Genomic DNA, 21,287 nt, shown 5'->3' with positions numbered 1-21,287 from the left:
TATCTTCATTTTATCTTTCCTTTGAAAAATCCAACTTACTCTTTAAAATATACAAGTTTCATTTACAGACCCTTACTTTTTACAGTGCACTTATCCCTCCATAGTACAGAATTTTCAACTATTTTCTGAAATTTTGTTTTCTGGAAAACTGTAAATATTAAGACATTCTAGTCACCATCTGAATAAGGACAGATGGACTGTCAATTGTAAAGGACACTATTTTGGAACTCCAAAACCAACAAGATCCATCAAAACATTTCCTAGGTCTTTCTCAATAAAACCATTGAAAGATTCATAACTTCAACCACCGTGCATTCACTAATATTGGCTGCATGCTAAATCCAGATCTCAATGAATCATCTTTAAGGCTACTCAATTTTCATTTGTTCAAGTTTCACAAAGTATAGTTGTGTTTGACAAGGTGTACTTGGTATCATGTTCAACCAAAAAGTCTTGCTGCAAGGTGCAACAGATGCACTATAGATTTTGCCAAAAATCTGCCAAAAATCAATAGGCCATCAGTATTGCCATGCAACTGAAAAATAAAACATTTGATAACTGTTGAAAGTGTAATAGAGAAAAGACTTCAAACTTAAAAATGGCTTAGACCCACAAATGTTATTGCTACCATATGGTGAAGTTTTAGAAAAGCCTCGTCGTTTAGCAATTAAGGAACTGTAACAGATGAAGTGACTGAATTGAATGTTTATTATTATTTTTTTGTAGATGAAGTTATTAAGGTAATATACTATTCGAGGTAATAGTAATCTTGGATATGAATAACTTTTATATGTTGGTTAAGAAAAGTTGTCATGTTAAAGAGGCATTCATCCATGCTTAGAGACGAGGATTTCTAGGTTTCGGTGTCATGTTCAGCCAATGGAAATATACGAGTCACTTTATCAAACACCAATACACCAAATTCCAGCCATCATTTAGAAATATCAGTAAACAACGACATCGTCGTCTATTCATCTCAATAGCACGGGAAGAGAACTTTAAGAATCACGAGAGAGAGAGAGGTCCTATATTACAAATTTGACGTGGAGTTGGTTTGCTTAGAGAGAGCCTTAGCACCTTCCAATGCACCTTGATTCACCCACGAAGAGATGAGATGGTGGGCAATGGCAAAGGGTCCGGGGATGAACATAGGAGCGAGTTCCCCACTTTCTAAGTTGAAATCTGAAGAGAAGTTCTCGCCCTTCTCGACACCTTTGCACATCCGGTTTACCTTAGCTGCTGCTGTTTTCTGTGCCTTCTCATATTCAGCAAAGGTCAATGCTTTCCTCACATCTTCTCTACTGTGCCACTGGGCATCTGCTTTTTTTTTTTTTTTTTTAGTTTGCGGGGTGGGTGGGGGGGCGCAGTGAAAATTGACAATGTCAGGCAAATAGTAAAGAAAAAGTATTTGTGACATGTTTCCAATATGCTTCAAATCTGTCTTCATTATTATGGTGATTTATGCCAATGATATTAGCATGCACAATATAATGTATAAAAGACATTAAAAACACACAACGGCACAAAACTTGTAAGCCTACAAAAGCTTGTCTTCAAATACATACCCCAGATAAAAAGACAAATAATTCATTTTACAGTGCCAATCCAAGTATAATCCCATTGTGAATAGTTTGAAGTATAATTTTCCACTTCCATGTAGAATCAGTATGTCTTGACTCTTGATGTACTTGTCAGTGTCGCATGTATTCTCAATACAATAAATAACCCTATAACTGACCACAATAAACTGTTTCATGTGTCATCAAGTGGACTTCAAATTGACCAGCCTTTAATCAAAAGAATTACAAGTAGCTGGAAAGCTATTTAAATGTTATAGATAACTGCCCCAGCAGGAAAAGCAACAGGTTGGATAATATCAACCTGATGACTGCAATTCGTTTTTTGTGATACAGTCTCGCAACGGCAAGGTGATTTATGAGACATATGGTGAGGACCGATAAACTATGTTCACATGATCTGTTGGCAACCTTTATTCTTATTATAGAAAAATCTAAGGAGATCTCAATGGTTAGATTTCATTTTTTACAAGTCTCTTTATTAAGGATGCTATATTTTGTGTTTTTCCACGGGCAAGGTCTCACATCCTTGAAGTTTGTATTATTTGGTTCTAAGTCCAAACAGTTTTATGCTGCATTTGGCGTTCCTTATTTTAAGGACTTATCCCCTTTTTGCAGTTAAAACCTCAGTGTTCATAGGGGCATTTTAACTGCTAGAGGAGGTAAGTCCTAAGGATTGCCAAATGCAGCCTTAGGCATATGCTTAGTTTGACTATTAGTTATTTACCATACAGATTTAAGAAAAGAAAACATTACTGGATACAGACCTAAACTTGCCTCTTATTTATTATTTTTGCACAAAGTGGCTGCTCTCAGACTTGAACACATTCTCATGCTTGTCAGCTGGAAATTTTACCATTACACCAAGCAATGGCCCCTTATTTACTTTATAGATGGTGATTGTAAATTATATATTACCCTTGGTTCCTCCTTTGTTCAGCACATTTTTCATATAAATCAGACTATCAGAAAAATGATAAAACAGTATACTATCATTAAGAATTCAATTTAGCATGTAGAAACCAAACAAACCATATCAAATAACATTTTATCCAAAGAGATCAAATTACCTTCTAACTCTTCTTTGTCCACATGTATTTCTAAGGATTTTGCATATGCAAAGAATCCCACCATCAATTGGCATGGCATGCTATTAGGTCCAACTGAAGGCATTGCAGATTGGAAGAAGAAAGTCAGTTGAAATAAGGAGAGAGAACAAAAATACAATGTGTGTACAAGGAACATCACAGTTTGCAAAATGAGCATAGATACCAAAAGGCACTAGACAGCATATCACAAACCATAAATAGAAAAGCAACTAAAAATATTAACTGGCAAGTTTAGGAAATTAGGGGAAGGAGGGGGGGGGGGTTACACAACACTCTGAACCGTAAATCCTTTTGTTACCTTGAAACAGTTACATATGACACATTAGGTTGCTACTTGTTGGTAAGCCACTTTAAGATGGCCATTCTTTCCCAAAAAATACAACAAAATCAAATAAATGCTACACAAATTATATCATAAACCAGGGTTTTCTAAACATTTTTTAATGCAAGTATGAAGATATGTATAAAAAGGCATAAACAACATCTCTACACCTAAGACCTCTGAACTCATTAAAAACTATAACCCAAACCATCCTCCAATGCATCCAGTGGGTCTTAGTTGGGACTTTGGTTTCCGTAGAGATCTTAGGGATAATGAACTTTTGGCTTGTATGGATCTTCTATAACTCCTTCAAGATGTTTGCTTGGACCCTGGTAAACCTGATAAGTGTATTTGGGCCCCCAACCCTAAGGGTTTGTTTTATTGTGCTTCTTTGTTCAAGACTTTGTGATTCCTCAGCTTCTTCCTTTCCCTTTAAAGAGTTTTGGTGTAGACCCATTCCACCCAAAGTAAGAGCTTTCTGCTAGGAAGTAGTTCATGGGAAGATAAATACTATGGACTTGTTACAAAAGAGAAGACCTAATTCCTGTCTCTTCCCTAACTGGTGTGTCTTATGCAAATCCAGTAATGAGAGTTGCCTTCATTTACTGATTTCCTGCCCCTGTGTTGTAAATATTTGGCTTTGGTTTTTTTCTTTGTTTTGGTACAGGTGGACTTTAACAATGGAGGCTAATATATATATATATATATATTTTTTTTTTTTATTTGATCCCTCCCCGTTTACTTGGCCAAAGAAGAGAGGAAGGATAATGTAGAGATGTGTCAGAGCAGCCTTGATTTGGACCATCTGGGAAGAGAGGAATGCAAGAATCTTCTCAGAGAAGGAAAGAAGCAAGGAAGAAATCAGGATTTGTGTGATGGTCAGGGTGATCCATAGGATCAACACTCTGGAGTTGTTTTCCCAGTTTTCTTTGGATGATATTTGGAGGAATTGGAAAGCAGTTGCTAAAAGCTCTAAGAGAAAGGACAGAATGGAGGTTGTTTAGGTACCACCAATTGAAGGTTTTGTTAAACTGAACTTTGATGGGAGTAACCGAGATAATCCAGGCCCTTCTGGAATATGAGGGGTTTTGAGAGATGGAGAAGGTAAATTAATAGCACTTTTTTCTGGTCTTGCGGGTACGGGTGACTCCCTCAAAGTGGAACTGCATGCTGCAATTCAAAGGGTGCAGTTAGTTAGTGAGCTAAACTTGACAGATGTGGTGATTGAAGGGGATTTGAAAGTGGTGGTAGAATGGCTAAAGAATCCAGAGTCTATAATTTGGTGCTACAAGAGTGAAATGAAAAAATTTACATGGCTAACTAGGAATATGAATTTGAGGATATATAATGGGTGAGGAGATCATCAAATGGGATGGAAGATGCTTTGGCTGAGCAAGGGGTGAATGGGTCTATTTTATTCAGGGCACACTTCTAATGTTTTTATTTTTTATTTTTTTTGTATGAGAGGTAGCAGCTCATGCCTCTCTAAGGTAGGGCTGTTCACGGGTCAGGTTGAGTGGGTTTAGTAGTGTTTTTTCAACCGACCCGACCTGGTCGGGTTACCTATAGACCAAACCGAAACCGACCCTCTATTAAGTAAAACCGACCTGGTTGGTTTGAGTCGGTTTGGGTTTCAACCAACTCCAAGTTTGCACAATGCACATGAAGTCAATATTATATATAATATTTTAGAATATATTTTCTGGAAATATATATTTAAAACCAAAACATATATACAAATATATCGAAATATATATTTTCTAATTTCTGGAAATATATATCTGATATATTTCAGAATATATATATTTTTAGATATATATTTATTATTTAAAACTAAAAATCTATATTTAACAGATTTTTTCACAATATATATTTTTTTGCATAACTCGGTTCAGTTCTGTTTGTTCAATTTTGCAACCCGAAACCGACTGGTAGTGAAGAAAAACTGGCCAACTCGGGTTGGGTCAGGCCGGGTTGGTCGGTTTGGATTTATTTGTGAGCAGCCCTACTCTAAGGGATGCTTGTAAAGATATTAAATAAAGTCTATTAACAAGATTCAAATTATTTATAAAAAAAAAAATTATAAGGATTTTTATTAGTTCTCCAAACTACCAAAGATTCCCAGGTTATGTTCAATTGTCACCTATGTAATAGCTTAAAATCAGGCATTTTAGCATTGGTGGCCTGGTGATGGTATTAGGTGCCAGATATCCTTAATGGGGAGAGGGACATTCTCCATGATTCAAAAACCATTTTGGCCTAACTTGCTTAACCCAACAATTTACTACAAAATCAGGTCACCTAAATTTCAACATAGCATAAATGATATGCATGAAAGCATTAGATTCGATCAGAAAATCCCTGGGTGAACTCAAATATAAAATGGCAAACAAGTTTCGGTGAAAAAGGAGATTCTACCAAGAAGCAAGAAAATTTATGAAGCAATAATCTCATTTCTGGAAAAATAGTTCATTGTATAGACAAAAGAAAATAATCTAAGGATTAACTGTATTATGTATATAGTAATATAAGTTTGTGTAAATGTATATCCAAGTAGGCATTTCATGGCAACAAATTTGTAACGCCTCTAAGCTTCTCACATTTCCTAGGTTCTCTTCAGTATTTAATGAAGCAGGAAACCATGCTCACACCCAGAACACCAGAGTGACAGTCACTGCAATAAAAATTTCCAAGACCTTTGGTTCAATAATGTTGAGGGGAGAGCAGGAAATATTTCTTGCAAGACTTCCACTTTTCCATTCAAGGATTCGTCAGATCTAATAGAGAAATCAATGGAATAAAATCTATCCTCCCAATCAATGGCACATGCATTTCTATTTTACCATTCCCTTCTTTTATTCAAACAGTAAAAACCCATAGTTGGGAAGCTAGTAGTATCGCTAGTATTAATGGCAAAAACTACTGCCTGTTTTTATTCATTTTTTTCTTTTTATTTGTTTTGATGAAACTTTGGGTGTTTACTTGTTTCATAAGTTAAAACTTGAACACTTTTCGAGGAGCTAGTTTGGTTCAACCACATTCATTGTCCAGGAGTTGCTTTAGCTCATTACTCTCACCGATTAAAAGTTAAAACTATTACTTCAAATTTTACTCAACTCAACTCAACTAAGTCTTCTCCTAACTATGGGTTCGGCTACATGAATCCTTCCATGCCATTCTGCTCTGTTCAGTTCCATTGAAGAAAGTACTTTAAAGCATAAATAAACATTATTCCATGTCCACTTAGGTTTACTCACCAGATAACTGCTTAGAAAACCAGAAAAGCTTAACTCCTCTTTTTTTTTTTTTTTTGATAAAATAAATAAAGCTTGATTCTCATTCCTCCAATAACATTTTATTCTTATGCATAGAAGTAGTAGTTAAGGATTCCATACCCAAGGCACATGGAGGGCCTCATCTTTCAATTGATTATGAAAATTTATACACTAAATCATAACTATTCACCATAAAAAGTACAACGAAAAGTGGAGTTTCAGAATCTGAAGAAGAAAGAATGAGAAAATGCTACAAAAAATAACATTTATGCCATTTACCTTGAGGAAAAAATTGTTAATCAAATTTATAAGGAGAATAATTTGTTATACTAATAAATGAAGTGTCACTTATCATAATGTTAACTTAAAGGGGAAAAATAGTGAGTTTATGCTATTAAGTTGGATGGGCAAAATTGTCCTTGAGAAATCAGGATCCAACTATTTACCTTATGATATTCATATAAATCAATTAGAAATTTCTCCACTTTAAACCACCTTCTATCATGGTGAGTTAGTATTTATAATACCTTAACTCAGCATTACAATATTACATCTGCATCCATTATAATTTCAGATATACTATTTTCCAATTTACATAGACAACTAATATGTGCAGGGCCTCTTTTTATGTATTAATTAGTTAAACATCTACTCACAGGAGTGCAGATAGAAGGTATCCTGTAGTATAAACCCATAAGGCCATTATCCTATGTTGGTCCCAGCTATCTGGGGTCTTGAGAGGGATCAACTGGACATGGTCCTAATATATATGTATATTTCAGTCTATTCAATGTGCTCTTCCTTTAGCATTGACATAAAATACAGCAGAAAAACCAAGAACACATTTGACACAAATGGTACAAGAAAGACGAGAAGATACCAGGCCATGGCTGAGAACTATGATATACAACTTCCCCCACTTCAATGCCAGTCTCTTCCCATGTTTCTCGCCTCACTGCTTCTTCCAAGCTTTCTCCTGGCTGAGGAAAATATAAAGATTTGATCTAAATGCTTATGAAACCTAGTGGCTACCACTCACTTTAATAAGGATAACAATAACAACAGTAGAGTGAATGAGAAAAGAATAACAAGAATGATGATGATGATGATGGTGATGAAAATGGTGATAATTATGATAACAACAATAATCTAATAAGGTGGTCGGAAGTCATAAGAAAGGCAGATACTGTCACAACAACCTAAATCCACGTACCGCATACAGGATATCAAAGAGTACAACAGCATTTAGTGAATGATGCATTTGTACCAAACTGTCAATTTATAAATCTGCAACTTCTAATGGGCAATGAGGTATCAAATTTAAAATATGAAAAAATATAGATCAACACTGGAACAGAAAGATCTGTCAAGAATGACTGCCGCTAAGTAAAGGAATAGAAACTAGTGATACTATGGAAGGAACAAAAGCTATGGCATGCCAGTATGAAAAGGATTACTGGAGATATTTGCACATATCCAAAAGCACATGCACATCAATTTCAAGGTAGGAAAGGGGATTTCATTGAGACAATAGTATAATACAAGGTATGGCACACTTAATAAAGAATCACAGGTACAGTAGTGCAGGACAGTGATGAAATTATATGTGGCAAACGAGTATTGGGCCATCCTTTTTTGCAGAAATCTGAATGATTGCAAGGTGGATTTGTTTTTATCCCTCATGGGAAAAAGTGGAAGGTTCTCTCCCATCCACGTTGGATTAGCATTATAGGAAATAGCTTAGGCTAACCAAGGTGGTTTCATGGTCTGATCATTCTAAGCAGACTTTTCAAGTAGAAGAGCCAGTTTTCAGGCTTCTTTTGTTTGCAAGACCCCAGTCCCCACCCAAATAGCCTTCTTGTAAATGGTATAACTGTATAAGTGGATTATGTTTTAACTGTTAACCATTTTAATCTCTGGAAAGAAAACCATAACAAACATGTGGGATGATGCACAAAATCTGGATCAACCAAGTTATATCAAGCATCATATAGATTTTTTTTTTTTTTTTCTGTTTCAGTTGTATCTGGCAATGCCAAGGAGACTGAACAAAGAGATAAAACAATGGACACCAAAAGCAATGGAGCCAAGAAGTAAATTCTTTGAACATCCTGTTCGTGGTTTGTTGGAATGTTTAGGAATCAGAGGATCTCCAGCATATTTGAAATACAAGTAGCACTGAGAGCAAGCTGATAGACCCTGTGCAGGATTCTCATATTTTTGGCCAGGTTTGAAAGCCTTCATGATTCTTTAGGGGTTGGAGTGAGTAATTTCAATTTACCTCCAAGATATCCTCATAAGATTTTATTTTTCATTGTGGTCTAAGAGGCAACAAGAAGGCAATTATTTTTGGAGCAATGTTCCTTCTGCAGTGGTTGGGGAATTTTGTAGGGGAGAAACAGAAGAGTTTCCAATAAGCATTAGCGCTGTGAAAAATTATGCTCAGAGATAGGAAGCCTGATAATGGACTGGATCCTAATGCATCAAGAATTTGTGTGTACAAAGGACATCATCTAGATCCTGTTTCTGGTCCACCTTGGAAATGCTGTCAGGCCTGTCACATTCACGTGTTATAATGTTTTCTGGGATGGTTTTGTAAACTTTCCTTTTGTACCTTCTGGGTTGGAGTGCCATCTCATCACCCTTCCCTATCTTGTATTCTCCTATTTTCATTAATAAAATATTCTTCTATTTGGTATAAAAATGTAATTTCAAGTTCTCACCTATAACTTCCGGAAACAACCAAGGTGTGTTAATGCGGTACACGGTTTTTAGTGTGATTTGTCTTGGTCATACCTTATCGCCTAAGTATGTATTCATCAATGCTGTCCTTTTTCCTTTTATTAAATTTCTTTTATTTTTACTATAAAAAATGTAAAGATAAAGCATGTAAAGCTTACTAGTATTTACAGGGTTTCTATCAATATACCTAAAGCGTTATTACCTTATCTATAAAAAAGAATATTTAGAAAAAGTACACTATTGAACATTTTTCTATATCATTTCTATAAACAACCAAAAGAACCAAGACACAATTATATGAGCTGTCAAACATGAATTCATCTTAAGGTTAACCATACAAACCTCTATAAAACCAGCAAGGCAACTCCACATACGAGGTACAAATCTTGACTGCCTGCTCAAAAGTGCACGGCCATTTTCTCTATCTATTACTAACATGATGACAACCTGTTTGAAGCCATCATTCACTTCAGCATACCGGATTGACATATGAGAGAGAGAGAGAGAGAGAGAGAGAGAGAGAGAGAGTACTGGATCAACACGAGGATAAATTCTCTTCTTGCATGACTCATTTGGGCATTGCTTCCGCCTCCCAGCCTCCAAGGGGATAGTTTTCTCTCCACAGTTCCCACAAAAGCGTGATATGTTGTGCCATTCTATCAATGCCCTAGCCTGATCTAATGAGAACAAAAACAAGAAAGAAAAAGCAGAAGTATAAGTAACATGGGTTGCAGACAGTAACCCACCAGAAATAACAAATCCTTATTTTACCTTTCTTCAAAAAATTCCTAAAAGTATTAAAAGGAGAGAAATTTCAAAATGGAATGTTTTTGTACGCTTTTCAGGAAACGCTATGAATTTAAACATAAAAACATAAATATACAAAAAGAATAATAATCCGACAGAATTAATGTTTAATGTCCATTGGAAATGAATGAATCTTTTCAGAATGGATGAAGAACTTGAACAAGAAAAATTAGTCCCCCTGGGCTTCAAGTTGAGTAACAACTTTCCATTGAAGCATTTGCAAAGGATTGGACACAGGTGAGCGTCATTGCAGATAATTCTTAAAGAATTGAGTTTTGAGAAGCTAATAATCTACTCACTTAAATCAAGAAGGGCTTTTGGATAAAAACAATTTGTTAGTTTTACCATTTGTGTTTGAATATCACTAAAACAGAAAAAAAAAAAAAAATAGTGATTCTCATTGCCAAACATTTGGAAAGATGGCAACGCAACTAGAGTTGCCTGATTTTATAGTTTTTAGAAATTCCTAAGTAGGAAACAAGTAATCTTCAATAGAAACACAAGGAAAATAAGATAACAGACAGAAAATAACATAACGTACATGACCCGCAATAGCCAATTGCCCCATCATGTAAGCATCAGCCCAGTCAGTGGCAACCATCAATGTTCGCAGCTCCACAAAGCAAAAACGTCTACCACCCGATTCAGAAACAGAGCCGCTCATGGTCGAGACGTCAATTGCCCAATAGATGAGATCTCCTTCTGATCCAAGGTAAACGAACGAATCCTCACTCAGACGAGCATCAGAATCCGCCAAAAATCTCTTGCAGTCAGGCAAGCTTAACCACCCGAGATTCCAAACTGGGGTTGCATCGTTATTGGTATCCGAACAACAGGCCAAGGGCTTGCCTTTCCTGAAGGGCAAGACCTTAAAATTTTGGGAGGATGGTTCATGGATACTCTCCAAAAGAGAAACTTTCAAGCTTTCAAGGGCTGAACTTGGAGAAAATGGGTCACCTGGTTTAGGAGTTTTGGATCTCAAAGGATTACCTGCGAATGCGTGAGACTGCAAATTAATAGACATGGTTAAACGGAGAGAGTATTTTCTCTCCCCAAGGTACAGATTTCGGGTTAGGGTCTGATTCTGGTTTGAGAGTTTCAGAGACGGAGACAAGAGAGTGAAGAAAGAAGAGAGGGAGAGGTTCATCTCCCTCCCACGTCTACACACTACAGCGATAAAAGAAAATTCAAGAAAATGATTGAAGTTGAGTTCGGATACGCTGTACTTTTGTCCTGCACTCCCATCCAGTTTTTGACAAGCGTCTATGAGGTTCATGCATAACACGTGTAACCTGTAGATGTGTAGCCCAGCCGAGCTCACAATGGTAGATTGGTAGGCTACGTGGCTTGACAATGCACGTGGGACCCAGTAACGGAGTCTTTTGATAAACAGCAAAACCTACGCTTTTGAGTTTTGAAGGTTCAACCGCTCAACTACAAACTAACCACCAACTACCTACCACCGGGAAAAAGTACCTACTACCGATTACCGACAGATTGAACGGCAGGAACCGGAGAGAAAAGGGGTTTCATTTCCGGTCAATTTTTAAAACATTGGAATAAGGTAGAGAGAAAAGGAAATGAATAGATAAAATTTTGCGATGGTCGTTTTGACGTGAAGCCAAGAAAGAAGTATCACCATTACACAGTAAAGATATCTTTCCAATTGCATACATAGGACTTTTAAAACAGATAGCCCTTTATCAATGAAGAGAAAGAATATAATGTAGGCAACCAGAGTGCACACTTGGATGCCAATAGAGAATTTCCATCCAAATGAATCTTCAAACTTAAATGAAGAAAACCAAACAAAAATATGGATGAAAAATTAGAAGAACTACATCTCCCTGTTAGTGCCCCTCTCAAGCAAAACCAAAATTACTGCCAATGTCAAGTAAACAACCATCAAATATTCCCTGATTGTAAAGAAAATTGGTGATATAGGAATGTGAGCTTGCACATGCAACACGATTAGATGCAACATCAGCTCTCCACTTTGCTTGGTGAATTGCAAGCAAGCGGCAGATCATCAATCCAATCAGCATAGATGCGATTGATCTTTTCAGGTCCTTTCCACTTAAGCAAGCACTTCTTACTCTGCACTTGCTGCTGCTTACTGGTAGTACCCATCCCTGTCTTAATGGGTGATACATCCTGGATAGGATTTGGAAGAGGTTTCGAGAGAGATCCACCTGCATTCCCTGATTCAGCTTCATTCTGGCCTCCAAACTTTTGTAATTCTGTGGTTAAGACAGAAATCTGATCAACGGATAGAATATCAAATCTCATATCTTTTGTGCAGCATTCATAAACTTAGACGTGCGTTAATGCAGTCATACAGTCATTTACAAACTGTTTTAATCAAAAGATTCTCTCATTAATACATTGCTTGATGCTAAACTGGAATAGAAAGTGATACAATAATTAAATGTGCATGCATATGTATCATGTACAAGTATCCTCATGGTACCCTATAGATGAATTTAACATGGTTCAACCTCATGCTTCAATTATTCATAACGACAGCTAGAAGTGTAAAACCTTCTAAATTGGCTACAATGGTTCAACCCAACAAGACAAGCATACAAACTATGTCAGGAAAGAAGAGAGGTCAATACATAATATGGAAAGTAGGTATTTGCCATGGTGACAATCAACAGGTAAAATGGCCCCAGACAAATGAAACTGCATCAGAATTGTATACTAAATCTTGGGGGTTAGATATTCAGGACCCATTTGATGCATTTTGGGTACCCATAACTTGCAACATGTCCATATTCAGATGATCAGGACCCAAGATTGGAATGTCCAACCTGAGACATTTACTGGTCCAAAAATCGAAATGATCATATCTAACCATGAGATGAGATTGATGTACAGCTGCCTGGAGCTTCTTTAGAGTTGTAGCAAGACTCTCGACTGCAGTCCAAATGAATGTAGTAAACACATATTTGCAATCCCCGCTGTAACCTGGTTTTGTATTATTGATATTTACTTTGAGGCATTTAATAGTCTCTTGATCCATTAAACATATGTGATGCAGGAGAAGAAATATAAAAGAAGTCTTGTGCTGGTTTTCAAGGATTCCTTCTGCATTTCTACAACTTCAGGAATCTCACCCAACAAGGAGCTTAGGTGCAGAAACTTCTAGGAAGAACAGGGACCTGAGTTCTTGCTTCCTAGAAATGGAACAAAAAAAGGATTTTCATTCGAACTGGTCTGAATCGAGACCCTAACGACGGGGCAGAGGCAAGAGCCTTGGCTTCAAGGAACATCTTGCACAACATCTAGGTAGCTTCTGATCCTCAAAACACAATGATTAGTTTTCCTGGACATGATAATAAAGATAAACTAGAAGGTAATGCTCAATGACAACTCAATTAGTTACCAGGCTAAGAGTAAAATACCAATGCCAAAGCAAGCTGGGAAAACCCAAAACTTGCATCAGACAAAATGCAGATTTGGTTAAAAAGTTATTCAAACTCATACTGTAGACATGCATGATAATAACAAGATCTCACCAGTGAAATGTAATTCATAACTATCAGAGAAACTAGACAAAGCTACAATCAATATGAAAGCAATGAAATAACAAGATCTCGACTAACATTATAATGAAACAAAATTGAACAAAAACAGAGTTCGGATACTGCTATATACCTGCTTGCCCATGAGCAAAATGACACTTGTCGCCAAAGGGGCACTGACCAGTCGTCTCCCACTTGTTACAGATCCTTGTCTTCCAAAATACAGGCTTTGCATTCACCCGGTTCACATCAAGACTGGAATTGCTGGAAGAGTGACCTTCCTGTTGATCAAACCCAGCACCATTATCCCCTGGAGATCCTATAGTTCCAATGCTTATTGCCGAGCTCTCCCTAAACCTCCCCGAGTCTTCCCTGAACTTCGATGGGTCTTCGTGAAGAAAATTGCATCTGTCCCCGTATGGGCATTCCTCACCATTGTAAAATTTCTTGCATAGCTTCAACTTGGTGATTATTCTCTGATCTTCATCCCAATTCCCGGCCGCTCGATCTTCCTCATGGGCGTGGGCAGCAACGATTTCCTGCCAGTTGGGTGGAGGCTTCCTAATATCCTCGATTCCATGGGCGAAGTTGCAGTTGCTTCCATACGGGCAGGTTCCCGCTCTGAATCTTGCACAGAGACGAGTTTTAAAGAAGATTCTACTTATTCCTTTGTTAGCTGGCGGGTTCAGTGGGGGCATCCTCGGATTCGGAGGCGGGTTGGAAAAGGAACTTGAGCCTGAGGGGACATCTTCAGAACTTCTGGGCTTCTTGAATGGTGGAAACTCCATGGGAGTGGCGGGTTCTGGCTGTTCATTATCGACCAAGAGTTGAGGCCAGAATCCCATTGCATCGCCGCTGACTGGAAAGGGTGGCAAGAAGAATGGCGGGGGAGGAGCAGGAACACTCATATTGGTGGATATGGGATCCGTCGTAAGGCTTTCTGGTAGTAAATCAAACAGCCCAGACGAATAATGGAGCAGAAACACAGAAAGTTTCAGACACCCAGATGAGGAATTGCCCAGAAATTACAAATTAAAAAGAAAGTTCAGCCAAAACTACGATTCAGGATTTCGATTGCAACACTTCGAAATCCAGTGGAAATAAAGAAAATTGGTTGATCTAAAACCGAATTCGATACTCAAATCTGAGAGATATCCATATTCCAAAGACTCATGGTCACAGCTAGGAAGCTTACAGAAAGGACTGCAAAGTGAAACAAAACATCAAACCCAACCAGCTATGAATGAATGTAAATCTGGTAAAGCTCCAAAACCCTACTTGTGCTAAATTATCGTTCGAATAGTAACCCTAGCGGCCAAACAAGAGGTCCCTAGCTATCAATGAGAATCAAGGCCAAGCAAAATCCTAATTCCGGTGCAACAAAACGGAGGGCTAAAACCGTAAACCGTCCGAAAACACTGGTTTCGTGCAAGTTAATACTTAATACTAGGGAACCTTTTGGGTTTTGGGTTTTGGCCATCTTCCTTGAATGACTAAACTACCCCTCATATTGTTGTTTTCAAAAAAACAGAATCTGAAACTTGCGTCGGGGGTTGCTGCAAAAATTCTTGGATTCAGTTTAATCGTGCGGCTTTAAGTCAGCCAAGAAGAGAATCGACCGCTTATATTAGTTTTTAACAGCTGTGAAGACTACACACCCTTGACCCTTCCCGCCTTGTGGTGGTACGTGACCAAACCACACCTAATAAATCGGGGGGCTGGAGAGTTCGGATCTGCTCCTCACAGAGCGCGCCTCACAGCGACTGAGGCCAACTGTGCCAACTGTCTTCGATCGGGTCTTGTGTAACAAAGATTGAGAACAACTACTTAAGAAGGGTCCCACCTAAGAAATCAACCGTGCAAAAGAGATCAAAGCCATTAAAAGATTCTCGACCGTCTGATCTTTGTTCCATAGCCATCTTCAATGTTGCAGAGCCCAAGCCAAAACAGTCTTCATCCAGTTTATCTTATGCCCTAATTCAGTCGGTACAATGGCTGGTTTGTTACTGCCAGCATTTACACGGCCTGTGAGGGATTCGAGCGTTAACTAATATCAAATTAAAAAAAAAACAACGCTTGATCTTGACCATTCAAAATTTGCCACAAATCAAAGAATCAAACTTCCCAATCTTATTTCCTGGCAGAAGCAAGGATTAAAGTTGATTAAAGTTTCGATATCAGATATCGTATCAGATAAATCGCATATGGATACGAATATGGATATAGGTAGGTTTTGGAAATGTATATGATGTAGGTGCATCCAATTGAGCCAATGGCGAGTCTACATGTATCAAGCGGCGAAGCACATAGTGAAACCAATTGGGTCGCAAGTAGAGCCGGTGTCAGCACCTCGCGTTGGACCAATCAAGATGCATGCTAGGCTGGACTCGGCAGGCCTCATGGAGCCAATCGCGCGCCCTCACCTGGCTCTCCCAAACGATTGTGCCCTCAGTACGAACTCCAGCCATCTAAGGTCACCCACCTACTGGCGATGTCAAGTACAAATAAGAGGTGACCCCCACAAGGTAAAAGATCTTAGAACTTAGCTCTCAAGCACTATTCTTGCTCTTTGAGATCTCCTGCTCTTTAGTGGCACCGTCTTTGGTGCCCGCACCCAAGACCTCGTCCATCTTCCACCTCCTATTACTAACTTGACCATCGGAGCCTCTGCCTCGGGTGCCAACCTGGGGCCTCTAACGAGCTCTCTCACCTCGCAAGATTGATTTACCCGCCCTCGGCCACCTTAGACACCTCGACTTCGGGCACCTCGTACCTCGGCTTAGGAGCGAACTGACAATGTTGACCTTGGCTAATTCGAGCATCAACAATTGGCGTCGTTTGTGGGAATGTCGCTAAGACTTCCTTCAATCTAACTTGCAATCAAGACTTCCTTCAACATGGTACGAAACACCAGGATTGCCCAGAACTTGGTCACCAACAAGCAATTCCAAGCGGTCGGAGAGGCGTGTCCCCAGGCAAAGAAGCCACCCTCAGGGTGGCCGTCCCGCCTGGGCATTGGGCCAGCAGGGGTAGCGCGTTTGCAGACCCGCTAGCCCTTGGCTCCATTGACTCCTATTGGGCTGAGCCCTCTGAACCTGGTAGCAGTCAACGTGAGAGCCAACCCCCTCGGCACGCAAGACCTCCCAACCGAGGGGTAAACAAATTAGTACGACCTTGCAACCGATGCCGAAGCTAAGGACACTGCCGCCAACAAGAAATGCCACCTTCACTTGCACCTTGGACCTTCGAGGCTACCTTGACAACAGACGGGCCAAAAGGAACCGAGACATAGTCGGCCCATCCCACCGCTGAAGAGAACGTAAGGAAGCCGAGGTACCCTCCAGCCAGCAGATCACCAATATAAAGGCACAACTCGGTGCGGTGAAGAGACGAATTTCGATCCCAAGGCACACAACACTCGAAGGTCGTACGCCAAGTCATCGGGTCCCCCACCTCGCTCCATAGTCTGGCCACGGTATACAACCTTGGTCAAGGTTACACGCTTGGACTAGACGTCGAGCCAAGGCATACAACCCATTGGAGGTCACACGCCTACTCATGCCTCTTGATAGGGAACCTATTGGAACTCGGCCGCAGCCGACTCGTCGGCCCTTGATTTAGGCTTTGGCCTCAGAAGGGGGCATCGACCCCTACACAAGAAACATAAGAAGAAATGCAACCACAAAAGGCACAAGTACACAACTTGGCGACCTCTTTGGTAGCAGGTGGCCACCTTGGCTCCACAACAGCACGACAAGGGAAAAGAGGATAATAACCCCAACTATCACAACGGTTCACCTCACTATGTGACATTGGTTACCTTGAGGTCCACCTCAGCCTCACCTAAGGGAATAATTGAGGCTAATTTCCTAAAGCGAACGTCTAACGAGCCACTTTGGGTTATTTTTTGTCTACTTGTGACCCTTTTAGACAGGCACAAAGTATATGAAAAAACGCTCATCTTGTTTCATAGTTCAGCTTACAAAATTTTTGGCCCACAATGGCGAGCACATTTATGACAGACAAAAACAAGAATTGAAGTCAGCTAGGCCTCGCCCTTCGTTGGAGAAATGGTAGGATCTTTGACGCCCATGTTTGCAACCTAGATGTGAACCTTGACCTTGTCCTTGGGGGGTGAGAGAGTTAGGGAGCACCTACAATTGGTCAATGGGGAAGTCTGGCGCCATCTTCAAAAGAGCCTTCTTGGTGTCGTCAATCCCCTCCAAGTAGGCCGCGGATCCATAGTGCATCAGACATTGTTGGTACTCTGACATTTGCTGCCAAACAACGACAACGCCCCAATATTTTGCCTCAGTCTCAACCTCTGACCTCCTCAACCGATTCTTGGTCCTGGCAATGAGAGCCTTCTCGGCCTTCAAGTCATCCTCCAGCGTCTGCCGGAGCAGTTTCTCTTCCTTTAGCAACGCGAGGGTCTCATCTCAGTTGCTCTTTGCCAAAGCAATCCGCACTTGAAGCTATTTATTCTTCTTCTCGAGCCTAGTCGCACGCTCAAGAAGGAGGCGGATGTGGTCACCGAGGCTGACATAGTGATGGCAGATCTGCACCAAGCACACCATCAGTAAAGCCAGTAGAATCTAGCAAGCAGCAAGTCAAAAAGAGAAGAAAACTCACCTCAGTCAAGAAGTTCATCCCCTCGTCGACAATAGCAATAGGGTCCGTCTGCATCATGTCTAGGTGGTCCCCTGGAGGGACCATTCCCTTGACGAAGGCCCTGTTGACACCCTTGATATCAATGGAGTCCCCCTCGCAGACTCCCCACTTTGGGTGGTAGAGACGGTTCGGGTACTCCACCCCCCCCCCCTTGGTAGGCTCAGAAGCGGTGGGAGGAGAAGATGAGGGCCCAACGGAGGCCCCCATCATAGGCGGTCTCCTCGAAGCAACAAGAGCCCCCTTCCTTGGCACACCGCCCTTGACTAGGCTATCCTTGTGTGCAGGCCTCTTTGCAGGAGGTGCTGGTGGCACCCTGGCTGGCCTTTTCTGGCCAGTCTTCCTTGGTCGGTCCTCCTCGGCCATCTTCCCTCTGTCGCCCCCACTAGCGGGGGCCTGTGGACATGGGGTCCCCTTGGCAAGCACGGACCCCTCTCCACCCTTGCGAGCGACACCATAGCCACTCTCCTCGGAGTCTGCCCCCCGAGATGCCCTTTTCCTTGCCCTTCTTCCTGGCCAAGGCGCCCTCCAGTAATAGTCTCTTGAAGTCCACGGGCATCTCTACAAGAAAAATAGTACCAAACAACATGAAGAAAATGAGGACGACGGAGATGAAGGCAAACAACTAAAATCGAGGGCTTTGGCAAAGCAGGAAACTCTTGGAAGTGAAGGCACTAGAGAACAAGTGACGGCCGAAGCCGAGGCCTCCCCTATTTAAAGAAAATGGGCGGGATCCAATGGCTGACGAACAACCGCCTTTACTACCTGTCCGTTGACCGACACGCGTGGCCTACCTTGGCTAGACAAAATGATGCCTGGCGAACTAAAGCACCTCCTCATCGCGACTCATTGGTCAGCCCAACTGTGCTGACTCAGCAAAAGTGCGGTTCGGTTCACCTCCGTCTCATCCTCCCTATGGTGATGACTCATCAACCTATTGAAGGCTCGGCTCCCAACTCGCCAATTCGGGGAGTGACCAACGCGACCTGTATCTGAGCACTCTTCTTGCTCTCTGAGATTCCAGAACTTAGCTCTCAAGCAATCTTCTTGCTCTATGAGGTCTCCTGCTCTTTAGTGGCCTCATCTTTGGTGCCCACACCCAAGACATCATCCACCTTCCACCTCCTGTTACTAACTTGACCGTCGGAACCTCCGCCTCGGGTGCCAAGCCGGGGCCTCTAACGAGCTCTCTCATCTTGTAGGATCGATCTACCCATCCCCGGCCACCTTAGACACCTTGACTCCGAGCACCTCGTACCTCGACTTAGGAGCGAATTGACAGTGTTGACCTTGGCCAATCCGAGCATCAACAGTATAAATACGGACGAAAAAAATGGAAATGCATAGATACGTTAGAGAAGTACATACGAATTTTATAAATATATTAATCACACTAAATTTAAGATCAAAATGATCACAAAATAGTATATAAATACATAAAAAATGTAAATATTAAGGATATATATATATATGAAGAAATATATTACAATTAATGAACCGAGATGCATAATTTTCAATCAAGAGTCCAAGACACTAAACATATGCACCTATTAATTTTAATTATTATCTCAATTATTTTTTATTTTACTATTTTAATTTTTTAGCATTAAGAAAAGGTCAACTAAATATTAAATTTTCAAATCCAAATTAAAATATCAATTAATAATTTATAAAAATCTAATCTTAATTGAAAGTATATCAAATTTTTTAAAATTTCTAAGATGAATATCATATACAAATTCATAGTTTTTAATTACTAAAATATTTATTCCATTATTAATATTTTATTTATATAAATTTCATGAAATAGGAATAATTTTTTTTGAAATAAATGCAGATTAGTGGATTTGATATATTCAATTTAATATTATATTCTTCAATATTTGTATATAATATTTTTTATTTTTTGTAAATAATAAATATGTTGTTATTACTTATTAATGTAAATTAAAATATTAGTTAATAACTAATAAAAGTATATAAAAATTTTAAGATTTATAACATGTGCAAATTTATAAATTTTAAGTATTAAAATAATTATTCTATTATTATTATTATTCTATTTGTATAAATTTCTTGATATTAAAAATCATATTTTTTATATAAATATGAATTTGATACATTATTTATTCTATTAGTTTATAAATATGTGTTTTTTGTTTAAATTGCATGTGAACAGAAAAAGTTAATAAAATTTATTCGCATTTTTTATAGAGATTACTAAATGGATGTAGCACATATCAGTGCGTATCGGCCGATACAATGCGATACAGGTCGATGCACATCCGTATCCATTCGATACGAACGATTGAGGGGATACACTTGTATTCGTAGCATATCCCATATCGTTACTAATTGATACCAATATGATACACCCATATCGAATGTATCATATTGATATTTAAATCCTTGGGCAGCAGAAAAGTGGTGGTTAGGGTTTGGGTGGTCAAAAATTTTCTTTTGTTATTAGTGCCTAGTTTGTTAGGAGTGCAGGGGAATGCACATGGGCTGAGTGCAAATCCTAGTTTTCTTTTGTTTTAGGTTTAGTATGTGTTTGGTATGGGCGTTTATTCACTAAACGTTTGTATTTTGATTTGTTTGCAAAACTGAAAAAAAACAATAATGAACTTGTTTATTGACACTTAGGCGCCATTAGACACCACATCAGTAAAATAGTGAATAAGCGCCTACTTGTTGGGGGAAGCGTTAAAATGAAGCTTTCCTTAATGGTAAGCGCACACATAAATCAATGCATGCTTTTTTCGAATATCTATGTGTACAGATCAGCATAATGGGGGAAATGCTGAAGTGACACCCATGTGGCAACATTTATTCAATAAACGCTTATGGATATAGCTAGCTATTCGATCTCGGCTTGCCAAGGTAGTACGAGGCTCGAGTTTGGTTTGAGCTAGAACTTTGATCTCAAGCTCAGCTCAAGTCAAAAGCTCGTAAGCTCGAGCTCGACTTGAGAAAAATGTTTTATATTATATGTATGTATGTATGTATGTAGCTATTTGAGATGGCTCGCGAGCCTCACGAGCCGAGCTTTATTAGGCTTGAGCTCGAGCTCAGTTCATGACCACCCCTAGTTCTAAACACACACTTAATTGCAAATGATGTGATTTATAGGGGTGGGCATTTGGTTTATTCGGCTAAAAATTGAATATAATAAATCAAAATTTAAAACAAAACACTAAACCAAAATTTCAGCTTGATTTTTGACTATTTTGGTTAAAACCGAATTCAATAATATATAA

At 39.4% G+C, this 21,287-nt stretch overlaps 2 protein-coding genes across 2 annotated transcripts; both read right to left on the bottom strand.

The window, feature by feature from the left end:
• Nucleotides 1-898: 898 nt before the first annotated feature.
• On the bottom strand, nucleotides 899-11,051 carry NUDX19 (nudix hydrolase homolog 19). Its single transcript, XM_088959563.1, has 6 exons — nucleotides 10,374-11,051; nucleotides 9,557-9,697; nucleotides 9,368-9,472; nucleotides 7,164-7,263; nucleotides 2,648-2,740; nucleotides 899-1,317 (listed from the first exon to the last, which is right to left on the bottom strand). Exons 1-6 carry the CDS (start codon nucleotides 10,977-10,979, stop codon nucleotides 1,031-1,033), a joined length of 1,332 nt encoding a protein of 443 aa, XP_088815689.1. The 5' UTR covers nucleotides 10,980-11,051; the 3' UTR covers nucleotides 899-1,030.
• Nucleotides 11,052-11,440: 389 nt separating this feature from the next.
• Nucleotides 11,441-14,789, bottom strand: LOC148842875 (zinc finger CCCH domain-containing protein 39-like). Its single transcript, XM_088959564.1, has 2 exons — nucleotides 13,493-14,789; nucleotides 11,441-12,072 (listed from the first exon to the last, which is right to left on the bottom strand). The coding sequence occupies exons 1-2, from the start codon at nucleotides 14,265-14,267 to the stop codon at nucleotides 11,816-11,818; spliced, it is 1,032 nt and encodes a 343-aa protein (XP_088815690.1). The 5' UTR covers nucleotides 14,268-14,789; the 3' UTR covers nucleotides 11,441-11,815.
• Between the last annotated feature and the right edge of the window lie 6,498 nt (nucleotides 14,790-21,287).

Source organism: Nelumbo lutea, chromosome 8 (genome assembly GCF_056320005.1).
Source record: "Nelumbo lutea isolate HS-2025 chromosome 8, American lotus-T2T, whole genome shotgun sequence".
Classification (NCBI taxonomy): domain Eukaryota; kingdom Viridiplantae; phylum Streptophyta; class Magnoliopsida; order Proteales; family Nelumbonaceae; genus Nelumbo; species Nelumbo lutea.
Note: the sequence above shows the minus strand (reverse complement) of the source record. Positions and strands in the feature narration are given on the sequence as shown.

What these genes read in the sequence shown, in the direction of transcription:
- NUDX19 (XM_088959563.1), bottom strand. Translation starts at nt 10,979, where the DNA reads ATGAACCTCTCCCTCTCTTCTTTCTTCACTCTCTTGTCTCCGTCTCTG. An exon ending in AATTGGCTATTGCGGGTCAT is followed by an intron (nt 9,698 to 10,373) that starts GTACGTTATGTT and finishes TCATTAGATCAG; the next exon opens with GCTAGGGCATTGATAGAATG. An exon ending in GCCTTGCTGGTTTTATAGAG is followed by an intron (nt 7,264 to 9,367) that starts GTTTGTATGGTT and finishes TATTTTCCTCAG; the next exon opens with CCAGGAGAAAGCTTGGAAGA.
- LOC148842875 (XM_088959564.1), bottom strand. Translation starts at nt 14,267, where the DNA reads ATGAGTGTTCCTGCTCCTCCCCCGCCATTCTTCTTGCCACCCTTTCCA. An exon ending in TTTTGCTCATGGGCAAGCAG is followed by an intron (nt 12,073 to 13,492) that starts GTATATAGCAGT and finishes TCTTAACCACAG; the next exon opens with AATTACAAAAGTTTGGAGGC.